Genomic DNA, 14,583 nt, shown 5'->3' with positions numbered 1-14,583 from the left:
CCGGCTGAGCAGAGGGAACAAAGAGCAACTTACAAGAGTCGCAGGCTCCTGTCCCATCAGGAGGGGGAGTGAGGCCTGTAGGAGATTCCATGCCTTCCCCTTCAGACAGTCCCTGAGATGGCTCAACTGTTCTCTCGCCTCTGCAGCTGCTCCTTTCCTCAGAGTATTGGGGGCCTGGTGCCCAAGGCTGTAGCTGCGGTTGCATGTGGGAGATTATGTCGGGTGTGGAACCCAAATATTCTAATCAGGAGGAGAAGAGAGATTACATGAGAATAGGAAGTAACAAGTGGGGCCTGCAACAAAATGTTGCAGTGTGTGGAGGGCTCCTGCTCAGGGTTCCAGCCAGCCATGCCCCTTTCAGGGTACTCTGTTCCATCTCTCCCCCCACGCCCACCCCCGTTTTCGGTTTTCCCTTCAACAGTGAGAATGCCATACCCAAACCTCAAAATAAACTGCCAACATCACACTGCCCTTAAACAAATCTATGGTGTGACCACACTTGGAATACTGTGTACAGTTCTGGTCACCGCACCTAAAAAAGGATATTGTAGAGCTGGAAAAAGTGCAGAAAAGGGCAACTAAAATGACCAGGGGGCTGGAGCATCTCCCCTATGAGGGAAGGTTACAACAGCTGGGACTGTTTAGCTTAGAAACGAGGTGACTTAAGGTCAGACGATAAGAGGTGTACGAATATATGCATGGTGCGAAGAAAGTGGAGAGGGAGACATTTTTCTCCCATTCTCATAATACTAGAACCTAGAATCATCCCATGAAGCTGATTGGTGGGAGGTTCAGGACAGATAAAGGGAACGACTTCTTCACACAGTGCACCTTTGAACTATGGAATTCGCTAACACAGGGTGTAGTGATGGCCACCAGTTTGGAAGGCTTTAAATGGGGATTGGTCAAATTCATGGAGGAGACGGCAATCAGTGGCTACTAGTCCTGATGGCTATGTGCTACCTCCAGTACCTGAGGTGGTATACCTGTGTACACCAGTTGCTGGGGAACATGGGTGGGAGGGCGCTGTTGCCCTTGTGTCCTGCTTGTGGGTTTGCTGTGAGCAGCTGGTCGACCACTGTGTGAACAGAATGCTGGACTAGATGGACTCTGGGTCTGATCCAGCAGGGCTCTTATGATGTTCTCTCTGTTCTTTTGTCTTGAGTTAAATGCAAACAAGTGCAAGAAAGTCTTGAGAATTTGAAACTGCGCTGAGAGATGATTCTGTACAGCAGCCTTCCCCCCTGTGGTGCCCTCTAGAAGTGTTGGACTACAAGTCCTATAATCTCCAGCCAGGATGGCAGCCTGCCATCTATCCAGATGTGTTGGGTTACAGTCCTACCATGTCCGGGCAGCATGACCATACTGCCTGGGAATGATGGGACTTGTAGTCTCAACATCTGGAGGGCGACAGAATAGGGAATGGCTCCTGCACAATAAACAAAAGGGGAGGAGAGGTGAAAGAATTAAAATGCTTCCTCAGAGGAGACTCTAGTTGAGTCCCATTTGGGTGACCTTCTGTCAGGGGATTATCATGAGGGGGGGAGCGCTGCTCTGTGCTGGCTGGCCCCGCCCCTCATGTCGTGTCCTCTCCACTCCACCCCTCTGCCAGCCATGTGGGTGTGTGAGAGGTCTGAGGTGGGGCGCCTGCCGTATACATGAGTTCTCAATTATGTGGAGCGCCTATGCACCAGGGCCGGCCCTACCGTTAGGCCAAGTGAGGCAAGTGCTTGAGGAGGTAAATGTTGGAGGATGGCAGCTAGGCCCCCAGCTGTGCCATCTGAACCCCCCAGGCATTCCCCTCCGTTGGAAGACAAAGTTGTGTGTGCCACATGACTTGTGTTGCACCCCCCAAACTCGACTGCTGCCCTCAGGTGTGGTGGAGGATACGATCCCCTCATAAGTGTTGAAGTAAGATGGCAGTCCAGTCAGCTTCTGTAGGTGGAATGGGGAGGGGGCACCATTTTGCCCCTTGCCTCAGGCAGCAAAATGTCTTGGGCCAGCCTGGCTACATTCATAAAGTAGCCCCCTGCTCCAAAGCTTTCCCCCAACTTATGGAGGGTGGAGGGGGGGGGGTTGAGGCTGTGGCAGCTGGGGTGGGGCCCATGAGCGTGGCCCTGCTCTCCCCCTTACATGACAGCAGGGGCGGGCCCCTCACCTGACAGTAACGGCATGACGAGAGACCACCTGACAATGGCTTCTGGGGACCAAAACAGACATGATGTTAAATGTGTGTCTAGTAGCTATGTCTCCCCCGCACGCCCACATTTGTACTCTAAAGTAGGTGCAGGGCTGTTGATCTGTGGGGGGGGGGGGAGGTAAGGGGTCTTTTAAGATCTGGATCGGACCCTCTGTCTACACTGTACAGCAAAAATGAAAACGGCAAAGCTGCTAGACACACAGTTATAGTCATGCCTGTTTTGGCCCTGATTCAGTCTTTTAAAACAAAACCTCGAAGCATCTATCCCACACAGTTATTCTGAGATGTTGTTGGTTTCTCTTTGAAAAAACAGAAGGGGGGCGGGGGGGCTTCCAAGGAAGAGTTTACTGCACAAACATTGGGCAAATAAATGGGTTTTCTGTGCTCCTTTGAAGTCTCCTCTTTTGTTCCTGCGTTTGGTGCCCTCCCTTCTTGCGTTGAGGTTTGTTGTGCTTTTAGGTCCAATAATAAATATGTATATTTGTATAAATATATTGATATAAATATTGATAATAAATATTTATAAATCAATAGTCTGGGTTGACTGTGTTTAATAAAATAATAATGATGATGCTCCAACTGATCCATCTAAAAGTTATTTTAACTATTTTGCATTACTTATTCTGGTTTTGCTATTCATAGGGAAACTCAAGGAGATATATAGAGCACAGAGGCCCCAGAGCTACCACCCAGACATCCGTTCAGCCACCTGCTCTGATTTCTGAGATTTCCGCACACACTGTCCACACTGCACGTGCCGCTGATAGAAGTGCCCAGTCTTCCTGTTTACCTCTGCCTCCATTTCGCTCCCCTTCCTCTGCCATCGCCCCTGTGTCAAACGTTAGCTGGTAAGCCCTTAGGGCAGAGACCTATCCTCTCATTCTTGGTAAAATGCTAGGTATATAGATGGTGCTATTTAAATAAAGCATGGCCGAGGTGGGACACCTTTTTGCCTCCAAGGGCAGCATGTGGTAATGGGCGGCACGTTGGGGGCCACACCTGCACGTCTGCATGCACCAAGGTGTGCATACAACACACACTCATTCACATATGAACACGCGCACACTCACACGCACTCTTTCAAACACACAAGCACATACACACTCTCAAACACACACACTTTCAAACGTGTACACACACTCTCAAGTGTATGCACGCAAACTCAAACACAGACTCTCATGCACACACAGTTATAGCAGTCAGGAAATGACCATCTTGAGCAGGATCGCTGAGCGGAGGGGCAAGGTTATAGCCTCCCTCTTCGACCAGCGACCCTCCCCAAGTTTGCTATTTCTCCCCACTGCCCAGCTGATGGCTGATCAGCAGGGCGACTGTGAAAAGTGGGCGGCGCACCTGGAGGTTCCGCAGGTCGCAGAGAGAGCGACTGAGGGCTATGTGTGGCTGACAGATTCCCTGCTGCTGTCATAGGGACTAGGAACTTGCTTTTAAAAAAAGAAGCGGCTGAATTCTGGGCCTACCAACACATCGAACCCTTCCGCACGCACAGCACGTGGCCTATGGTCGAGCTAGGGGCTCCCTCGACTGCGGCTGCTGTTTTCCCCCCACCTGGATGGATTCCCTCCTGATGCTCCGGAAAGGAGGAGCTGTCGTAGAGGCTTTCCCCGTTGTCGAAATACTTGTAAGCGTTCTCCCCCATGTGGACCCTCTGGTGCTTGGTCAGGTAGGGCCGCCAGCGGAAGCTCTCCCCACACTGCAGGCACTTGTACGGCTTCTCCCCCGTGTGGATCCTCAGGTGCTCGGTGAGGGTGGAGCGGCGGTTGAAGCTCCTCCCGCACTTGGGGCACTCGTAGGGCTTCTCCCCCGTGTGGATGCGCAGGTGCGCATTGAGGTGGGTGCTCTGGAAGAAGCGCTTCCCGCACGCCAGGCATTCGAACGGCTTCTCCCCCGTGTGGGTCCGGTGATGCTTCACCAATTCGAACTTGTACTGGAAGGCTTTGCCGCACTCGTGGCAGGCGTGCTTCTTCTCTACCTGAACGATCTTGATCTGACTGACGTCGGTGACGTCGTTCCCTTCAGGGAGGGGCTCTGCTTCAGTCTTTATCGGCCTCTCTGGCAGCCGACCCGCCAAGCCCTGCCTGGTGTCGGATGCCTCAGGGGGAGGCGTTACCCTGCCATGCTGCTCTGCTGACTCGGAGGCTGCGTGCTGGGGATTGCCTGCTGCGTTTCCGCTCCCCATGGCACCACCTGCTGGGGAAGAGCGAGAGAGAATACCATGCAATAAGACTAGAGAAGACACTGGCTCTCTTTGGAGGGGCTGTAGCTCAGTGGTCGAGCCCCTGCTTTGTATGCAGAAGGTCCCTGGTTCGATCCCTGGCATCTCCAGGTAGGGCTGGGAAAGGAATCCTGCCTGAAACCCTGGAGAGCTGCTGCCAGTCAGTGTCGACAATGCCAGGCTAAATGGACCCATGGTCTGGCTCAGCATAAGGCAGCTTCTTCGGTTCCTATATTCCCACCTCCAACATTTTTCCTAGCTGCCTGCCCTAATTAGCATTCTTTGCCTAAAAGAAATAAAAGAAGAACTTACAGATGTTAGCCAGGTCTTTGGTTTACCTAGCTCACTTACCTACTCTGACTGGCAACAGCTCTCAAAGATTTAGGCAGACATGGGTCTTTTGCAAACTGCTTACCTGATATCCTTTTAATTGCAGACAACAGGGACTGGACTTGAGATGTTCAGCATGCAAAACTGAAGCAGACTATCAGTTCAACTAGCCAGCATGGTCTCTTGTCATTGGCAGCGGCTCTCTAAGTCAGGGGTGGGTGGAAGGTCAGTGGTTCCTGCCTTGAATCCGAGCTTGTAAATAACTATACCTGGTTGCCTGTGGTGAGTGAAGAATGCTGCTAGGTGAGCAGGCAGGGAGGGCCAATAAAGGTGCATCTCCTCCCGCATGTACCTGCTCGGACCCTTAGGTCATCTTCAGGGATTCTCCTCTGGGTGCCCCCACCAAAGGAAGCTAGGCGAGAGAGGGCCTTCTCAGTGGTGGCACCCCACTTATGGAATAAACTCCCAAAGTGGGTTGCCTGACAGCTACATTTTTGTCTTTTTGGAGGCAGGCAAAGACCTTTCTTTTCTCCCAGGCATTTCAGAGGCCTACTCCTAGGTTATTATGGCTGTTTTATCGATTCCTGTGCTGTTTATTGTTTTGCATTATATTGTATTTTATACTTTTTAAATATCTGTATTGTATTTTATATTTTTACCTGTGTTTTAAAATGGCATTGTAGCTTTTAATTGGTTGTAATCCACCCAGGGTACATTAGTTATTGGGCGAATCAGAAATGTACTAAATACATAAATTAAGAATAAATTAATAAATAGTTTATATCTCTGGAGAGTTGCCATCAGTCACACTAGACAATACTGGGGTAAATGATTGGATGGACCTAGTGCAGGTCATTTGGAGATACACCAGTAAATTCTAGAATCAACCTTTTAGAAAAAATCTGTACGAAAGCTGGGAAACCACCAAAAGATCAGCAGTCAGGGGAAAGGGGGTGGGCCAGGAGAAGAAAACCTGCAAGGTCAGAATTGGATCCAAGGTTGGCCAGATTTGGGCCTGAGCCTGAGATTCTGCCTCTCTGCTTTATGGCCTTTTGTCTTCATTTTTAGATGCTGCACACATACATAGCAGGCACCATCTAAGAAGAGGCATTCCTTTACCTTGTTAGAGAAAAGAGGAATGCTAAGAAGATGCCTGCCACCCATTGATTTGTATGTATCTACATTACATTTTATAGCAGGCTCATTTTAGAAGAGACATTCTCTCCTGTATGAGAGAGAGAGAGAGAGAAAGAAAGAGAGAGAAGAGCCAGTGTAGTGTAGTGGTTAGAGTGTTGGACTGGGACCCAGGAGAACCGGGTTCTAGTCCCCACCTGGCCGTGAATCTCACTGGGTGACTTTGGGCCAGTCACTGACTCTCAGCCTAACCTACCTCACAGGGTTGTTGTGAGGATAAAATGGAGAGGAGTGGGACTATGTAACCCATCTTGGGTTCCTTGCAAGAGGAAAAGAGTTAGGATATAAATTATATATATACACACACACACAGATGCCCACCACCCACCAATCTGTAAGCATTTGTGTTACAAATACTCAATCATTTTTTTTAAAGTTTGCTGCCTGATTAATTGGGGACACTCTTTCAATCGATCATAAATTCCACAGTCGATTAATCGATGAACTGAATAAAAATCACAGCCCAAATTAGTGACAGCGATGTTAAAAAGAAAGGAATTAAAACGTCCTCACCCGTATGGATTCCCTGCTGCTCGGCAAGGGACGAGCCCTCGAACATGGCTTCCCCGTTGTCAAGACTTTTATAGCCGGCATTTCCCATGTGGACCCTCTGGTGCTTGGTCAGGTAGGGCCGCCAGCGGAAGCTCTCCCCACACTGCAGGCACTTGTACGGCTTCTCCCCCGTGTGGATCCTCAGGTGCTCGGTGAGGGTGGAGCGGCGGTTGAAGCTCCTCCCGCACTTGGGACACTCGTAGGGCTTCTCCCCTGTGTGGATGCGCCGGTGGGCACTCAGGTGGGAGCTCTGGATGAAGCGCTTCCCGCAGGCGAGGCACTCGTAGGGCTTCTCCCCTGTGTGAGTCCTCCAGTGCAGCAAAAACTCGGACTTGCAGTGGAACCACCGGTCGCATTCGGGGCACATGAGCTTTTTGCGCCCCACGTGGAACATGCTCCGCTTCGAATTCGCGGCCCGCACGTGCCTGGAGGGCTCTCGCCACACAGTCCCTGGCTGCATTTCCCATTGTCTCTGCAATCCGCACCGGGCCCCGGAGTCCACGGGGGTGTTTCCCGGGGGCGCTCCCAGAAACGTCCACTGGGGTTCCGCCCGATCCGAGATGTCAGGTTCAGTAATCTCTTCCTTGATCTCCCTCACTATCACCTCACTTGCTGGGATAGAGGGAGACGTCAAAGGAATGTCGTTCCCTGCAGGAGACAGGGAGGGGGGATAATGTGAGAGAGGGGGCCTGGAAGAAAGACCCTGTACGAGTCCCTGCTCTGGACTTCTTTATTTATGTATTTATTATCTTTCCACACCACCCAATAGCTGAAGCTCTCTGGGTGATTCACAACAAATAAAACCAGCCCTGTTGAAGATGACCCCCACGAAGGCTGCTCCTCCCTCCACTGTCACCACCAGCAGCCGTTCCAGCAGGCTGAGCAGAGGGAGATGAGAGGGGGAGGCCGAACCATCCCACCAGCCCTGCTGAAATACTTACTTTCCCCCCTCTTCCCTCCCCATTTCTTGGGCGCTGTGTCTTTTTAGATTGCAAGCCTGCAGGCAGGAATTGTCTTGTTTAATTGATTATACGTAAGCCTCTTTTGGAGTCTTTTTGGCTGAGGAATGAGATTAAAAAAATACTTTAAATAAATAATAATAAATACTAGTTCTTCTGGACCTGCGCGTCAGGTGTGCGATGGGAACATTTCATCTCTCCCAATAAAGACACGCCGCACAACCACCCACCCTTCACTGAGTCGCTTCTCCGGACTGGCCTCCTCCTGATTAGTCTCTGCAGAATCGGTGGGCGCACGCATGTCATCCTGTGGCAACCTTGCATCAGGTGTGAAGGGAATATCCGGTACAGAGATGTGTCGTAATTACCCGCCCACAAGAAGAGGCTGCCCGTCATATGTTTGAATGAATCGTTCCCCTTTCAACAAGCTTGAGACAGAAACAGCCCTTTTCACAGTGGCCAGAACGAAATGTGCCTCCAGTTTAAATTCGGGGTGTGTGTGTGTGTGTGTGTGCGCGTGTGTGTATAATGTCCCTCTGCTACCAAAAGCTTGGGAAATGTGACTCTTGAGCCCCACACCACACTGCCGCTCTGTACATTAATACAAACATGTAAAACTCTAAATTCTGCATGCAAGCGCGCACACACATTGCCAGCTTTCTTCTTTAAGGAAATAAGAAGGAATTGTGCTTGGCATGCAAACTACTACAACTCTATCTTCTCCCTCCTTTGCATAATCCCCAGTGGAGGAATCTGCAGGGGTAGCTCATGCATTTCAATGTGTGCTGGTCACCTCCTGCCCCTCATTAGCATGACCATGGCTACTAAAACACCCTTTCCAGTTGCATCCATTAGGAGCCCACTGGAATTCAGAGAGCTGCTGCGGGTTTATTGTCCCCCCCTTTAAGGATCCTAGGCATGCTCTGGTGCAATCCTTTGGAAGCTTCAGAGGCTCCCTAAGATGGGGTTGTCACCCCCTCCCCACACACTCTTCAGTAATGGTAAGGCAAACCCCCCAACAACAAGCCTGCCATTTGGGAAGGAGGAATGTAAGACGTGGGACTGTATACACAAATATAAGTCTGTAAGACGTGGGACTGTATACACAAATATAAGTCCCGGGAAACACCCAGCACAAACCCCACCTCTGCTGTGAGGCTTTCCGCCTCACCACTGAGTCCTCATCCCTCAAATGTTACCTTTGTGTCTCCCTCCCCTCCACCAGTTGCTTTTCTTTCATGCCCAAATTCCTAATCTACTCTGAGATTATAAATTCTTTGGGGCAGGGACCTGCAACAACTGTGGTTGAACTTGTTGTTCTAGCACAACTAGGGCAGGACTATGTGGGCCCACGTTTTTCCAACAATCCTCTGGAGAGTGGTCTTCTGCGGGGGAAATCAGAAGGCAAGAGGAGAGAGAGAGAGAGAGAGAGAGCGCGAGTGTGTGTGTAAGGCAGGATTCCCCAAACTTTTGTGGTTGGTGGACACATTTGGACTTTTTACTGTGTTGTGGGCACTCTCACAAAATGGCTCCATGGGAGTCGGGGTGGGGGAGATGGCCATTCACAAAATGGCTGCCATGCTGGGAGTAGCCAGTCACAAAACATCCATTTCCTAGAAGGAAAACTGGTGAGGATAAAAGTAACTTGCCTAAGAACCTAAGTACAAGGCAGAGGTAGGGTCACAAAACCACTTTTCTGATGAACCCACAGATTTTCTGCAGCAACTGATGAGGCTCAGAAACAAGTAACTTGGCCAAGAATGTCACCTGGGGCCCAGAGGCATTCTTGGATATCAAGATGGTACTAGAGACGGGTGCGTTGCTTTGCAGCACATCAGCCTCCCAGTTAATTTTTTTTTAATTACAACATCTAAAAAAGAGGCATCCGCAGTGGATCCCACAGTGGTGACCACATTGGAAAACCCAGGTCTAGGCCTTCCTGTATCTAATTCTCCCCTTTCAAATGCTTTATGCCCAACAGTTTCCTCCCCAAGATTGATTTCTGATCTCACTGGGCCGGTTCACATGACACAACAGCCCATTCTGGGTTAATTAACCCTTGAGGAGCCAGAGTGCGTGCTGGCTGCCACTATGAATATACAACCCCTGACCGGGGTGCGGGGGTGTTGTTGCTGTCAGGGATTGTCAGGTTGTACCTTATGTGAATGTTCTTTAACCTTTAAATAATCCCTGCTGGCCAGGTTAACACAACACGACAACCCTCAGTCCGGGGTTACATATTCATAATGCATGTGCCACAGCTCCTCAGGGGTTAATTAACTCACGATGGGCTGCCATATCGTGCAAACCAAGTCACACCCTATTCCTATTTGAAAGCTGCCATTTTGGGTAAAGGACCAGAATGTAGAAAGGGGGAAGCAGTCTGTCCCCTGTATTCCTGAACTCCCTGGCACTGTTCAGCCCCCAAACTGTCAGGTTCAACAGGAAACAGGAAGCCTGAATCAAGTGATGAGGGCTTATATTAGGGTGGGGTAGCTTTCACACTCCAGATGTTGCTGGACTCCAGCTCCCATCATGCCCCACAAGCTCTGGAGGGCCACAGTTTCCCCACCCCATGGCTTACATGGAAACGGAAGCAGTTTGCTTTGATTCACAAGGCCACTGCAATTCTGCTCTCACCTTCGCAAATGTTCACAGGGGTCTTCTTGTCCTCTGTCACCTGAGGATTTGGGATCCATGGCTCCTCCCCACGTTCCAGCCGGGAGATCAACTCAGGTTTAGGAATCGGAATGGCTAGGGCACACACAAAAGGGAAGATTTAAGAAGTCCATGAAACAAAAACCTGACTGCAATCCATAGGAGTGCTGACACATTTCAGAATGTTTTGTTCAGTGAATTTCTCCTCAGACATTTTTGCAGGAAAACATTGTTTAATAACATGCAGATGAAAAGTCCTTAACAGTGTAAGCATGTCCAAGTATGGAGAAAACTTCCAGTTAGTCGTCCATGTTAGGGCAGAATCCTATGCATGTTTCGACAGAAAAAAGGCCTACCAGCATTCCCCAGCTAGCCATGCTGGGAGTTGTAGGCCCTTTTTTCTGTCTAAACATGCATAGGATTATACCCTAAGTCTCTCAAACCAAGGCTCCTCAAGGCTCCTCTCCCACTACAACATCACAGAGAACTGCCAAAAACGAATCATGGAATTGAAAGGGTTCTTAAGAGGTCATCTAGTCAATGACAGATGGGCATCCAGCCTCTGCTTAAGGGCATCCAGCCAAAAGGAGTCCAACACAGCCCAGGGCAGTCCATTCCACTGCTGAACAGCTCCCACCATTAGGAAGTTTCTCCTAACTGCTTCCTTGAAATTCCCACCCATTGACTCTAGTCCTCTGGGATAATCGTACTGACCTGCCTTTACAGGTTTCCCTATCAAGGATTACTGCTATAACCTAGATGGAGAACTTTAGAATACCTGACACATGTTGCAAAAACAATGAAGTATTATTAAAGCACTTTCCCAAGAAGCAGTTTGTTTCCTGGGAGATGTGACAGGAGGCCACTAGGATTTTAGAATTTAGTCTTTATATCCCTCTTTTCCTTGAAAGAGCTGAAAATGGCATATGTGCTTTGCCCCTTTTAACCTCACAACCGCCTTGTGAGGTAGGCTAGCTTTGGGGAGAGAGTGACTAGCCGAAAGTCACCCAGGGAAGCTTCATGGCTGAGTGGAGATTGGAACCCAGGATTTCAGTATTAGTCAGACACTTTAGACAGCGGTGCAGAACCTCAGGACTGGGGTCCCAATCTGGCCCACCCATTTCCCTCTGACCACCGACTGTTTGGTGGTATCCCAGCTTTTGTGCAGTTTATTTCCTAATTCTAAAAGGTTGAAACGCCTCTCCTAAGGCTTCGTTACTGGCAGTAGGAGCTTTAAGCTAAAATATGCTGGTGTTCTGGTGCTGCCTCTTTTGCCTTTGACTCTGCCCACCACTGCAATGTGGCCCCTGAGAGCTTTTCTGAAACTGAATTCAGCCCTCAGGCTGAAAGAGGTTTTCCAGCCCTGCTTTAGAAGGATCATACACATAAGACTAGAAGACAAGAAAGAGTCGTGTGGCCAGGGCTGCTTCCAGCTTTGAGGGGGGCCCTGGGCAAAGTGTACTTCTCAAGCTGGGGAGTGGTAACGAGCGGGGTACCGCAGGGCTCAGTCCTGGGCCCAGTGCTCTTCAACATTTTTATTAATGACTTGGAGGAGGAGGTGCAGGGAATGCTGATCATATCCGCAGATGACACAAAATTGGGCTGGATAGCCAATACTTGGGAAGACAGAAACAAAATTCAAAGTGACCTTGATAGACTGGACAAAACAACAGAATGACACTTAACAGGGATTAATTGCCAAGTTCTGCACCTAGGAAAAAGAAACCAAATGCACAGTGACAAGATGGGGGATATGTGGCTCAACAACACCACAAGCGAGAAGGATCTTGGAATTGTTGTCGATCACAAGCTGAATATGAGCCAACATTGTGATGTGGCTGCAAAAAAGGCAAATGCTCTTTTGGGCTGCATTAATAGAAGCATAGCTTCCAAATCCCGGGAAGTACTAGTGCCCCTCTACTCAGCACTGGTTAGGCCTCATCTGGAGTACTGTGTCCAGTTCTGGGCACCACACTTTAAGAAGGATGCAGACAAGCTGGAGAGGGTTCAGAGGAGGGCAACAAAGATGATCAGGGGACTGGAAACAAAGCCCTATGAAGAGAGACTGAAAGAACTGGGCATGTTTAGCCTTGAGAAGACGGAGGCGAGATAGGATAGCGCTCTTCAAGTACTTGAAAGGTTGTCACAGAGAGGAAGGCCAGGACCTCTTCTCCATCATCCCAGAGTGCAGGACATGGAATAATGGGCTCAAGTGACAGGAAGCCAGATTCCGGCTGAATGTCAGGAAAAACTTCCTGACTGTTAGAGCAATACGACAATGGAACCCATTCCCTAGGGAGGTGGTGGGCTCTGCCACACTGGAGGCATTCAAGACGAGGCTGGGCAGCCATCTGTCAGGGATGCTCTGACTTGGATTCCTGCATTGAACAGGGGGTTCGAGTCGATGGCCTTGTAGGCCCCTTCCCACCCTACTATTCTATGATTCTATACTCTGGGGATGGGGCTCCTTGGCTGGTGGGCCCCAGTGGACTTACCAGGCCGTGGTGGTGGGCGGCAGAAGCAGCCATGTTGGGTGGCTGAGGGGCGCCATTTTAATTTCTCACTGTGCTCCACAGCAAGGCTGTGTCAGGGGCATTGTTGGAAATTAAAATGGCTGCCTGACTCAGCTGCCTGGTGCTGCTCTGAGCACCAGGAAGACAGATTAGAGGAGAACCCAGGGTAGGCATCAGCCATGGCCCGTGCCAGGGTGCTGAGGCCTGGTAGCTGCCTGAGAGCTGATGCCTGCCCTGCTGGTGGCACCTTGAAGATTACTAAATCTATTGTGGCATTTTAAGATACCTGAAGACTCCCTTGTTGTTTTTGTCACAACAGGCCAACGTGGTTTTATGCCTCTGGAATTTAAGAGGACATTGCCCTATGCCAAGTGAGACCAATGGGCCCCCTACTTCAGTATTGTCTACTCAGACTGGCAGCGGCACTCTAGGGTCTCAGATAGGGGTACTTCAAGCAAGTGGAGGCTGGTGGCTCCCATTTTTATTTATTTATTTCATTTCTATACCGCCCAATAGCCGAAGCTCTCTGGGCGGTTCACAAAAATTAAAACCAAACAACACACAATAAAACAATTTAAAATATATAGAACATTAAAACCACAATATAACAATACAACCACAATAAAACCTAGCAGCAGTGCAGGAGTTTAAAATACAGATTTAAAACAGCAAAGATAAAAATTTAGAAAGCTAAAATGCTAAAATGCCTGGGAAATAAAAAGGTCTTCACCTGGCGCCAAAAAGAATACAATGTAGGTGCCAGGCGAACCTCACTAGGGAGCTCATTCCAGAGCCGGGGTGCCACAACAGAAAAAGCCCTCCTCCTAGTAGCCACCCGCCTCACTTCCTTTGGCAGGGGCTCACGGAGAAGGGCCGCTGATGATGATCTTAAGGTCCGGGCAGGCACATATGGGAGGAGGCGATCCTTCAGGTAACCTGGCCCCAAGCCGTTAAGGGCTTTGAATGTTAACACCAGCACTTTGAATCGGGCCTGGAAATGGACTGGCAGCCACTGCAGCTGGAAAAGTACTGGCGTAATATGAGCTCGCAGGCCAGTCCCTGTTAACAATCTTGCTGCCCTATTTTGGACCAGCTGAAGTTCCGGACCGTTTTCAAAGGCAGCCCCACGTATAACGCATTGCAGTAATCCAGACGAGAAGTTATCAGAGCATGCATAACTGTAGCTACGCTATCTCTGTACAGATAAGGGCGTAGTTGGTATACCAGCCGAAGCTGATAAAAAGTGCTCCGTGCCACTGAGTTCACCTGTGCCTCAAGTGACAGTTCTGGATCCAAGAGCACCCCCAAACTACGAACCTGATCCTTTAGGGGGAGTGCAACCCCCTCCAGAACAGCTTGAATATCACCTAGCAGGGCAGACGAACCACCCACTAACAGTACCTCCGTCTTGTCTGGATTGAGTTTCAGTTTATTGGCCCTCATCCAGTCCATTACCGTGCCCAGGCACTGATTCAGAACAGCCACTGCCTCACCTGGTTTTGATGAGAAAGAGAGGTAGAGCTGGGTGTCATCTGCATATTGATGGCACCTCAGCCCACACCTCCGGATAACCTCCCCCAGCGGTTTCATGAAGATGTTAAACAGCATGGGGGATAAAATAGAGCCCTGTGGAACCCCATGGCACAATTGCCATGGCACAGAGCAATAATCCCCCAGCACCACCTTCTGGAATCGGCCACCCAAGTAGGAGCGGAACCACTGCAGTGCAGTGCCTCCAACTCCTAACCCAGACAACCTATCCAGAAGGATACCATGGTCGATGGTATCGAAAGCCGCTGAGAGGTCCAGGAGAATCAACAGGGTCGCACTCCCCCTGTCCCTCTCCCGGCAGAGGTCATCCCACAGGGCGACCAAGGCAGTTTCCATTCCAAAACCAGGCCTGAAGCCCGATTGAAATGGATCTAGATAATCCGTTTCATTCAA

The 14,583-nt window shown here is 49.8% G+C and overlaps 1 protein-coding gene across 5 annotated transcripts in view; it reads right to left on the bottom strand.

Moving 5' to 3' along the window:
• Window positions 1-14,583, bottom strand: part of LOC146355741 (uncharacterized) — a 40,775-nt gene that overhangs the window by 10,797 nt on the left and 15,395 nt on the right. For 2 of the 5 annotated variants that reach the window (XM_084830803.1, XM_084830805.1), the window contains exons 4-7: window positions 10,109-10,222; window positions 6,471-7,157; window positions 3,767-4,408; window positions 34-240 (exon numbers count right to left, since the gene is read on the bottom strand). In XM_084830803.1, coding sequence (XP_084686929.1) covers window positions 34-240; window positions 3,767-4,408; window positions 6,471-7,157; window positions 10,109-10,222 — 1,650 coding nt within the window. Of the gene's footprint in view, window positions 1-33; window positions 4,409-6,470; window positions 7,158-10,108; window positions 10,223-14,583 lie in introns of those variants that run through there. The other 3 variants (XM_084830804.1, XM_084830806.1, XM_084830807.1) reach the window with 2 other exon arrangements.

The sequence above is a fragment of the Heloderma suspectum genome, chromosome 2 (genome assembly GCF_057233095.1).
Source record: "Heloderma suspectum isolate Gila_16-S chromosome 2, 16-S_ref, whole genome shotgun sequence".
Taxonomy (NCBI): Eukaryota; Metazoa; Chordata; class Lepidosauria; order Squamata; family Helodermatidae; genus Heloderma; species Heloderma suspectum.
The sequence above is the reverse complement of the archived record's forward strand: the minus strand, read 5'-3'. Positions and strand labels throughout refer to the sequence as shown.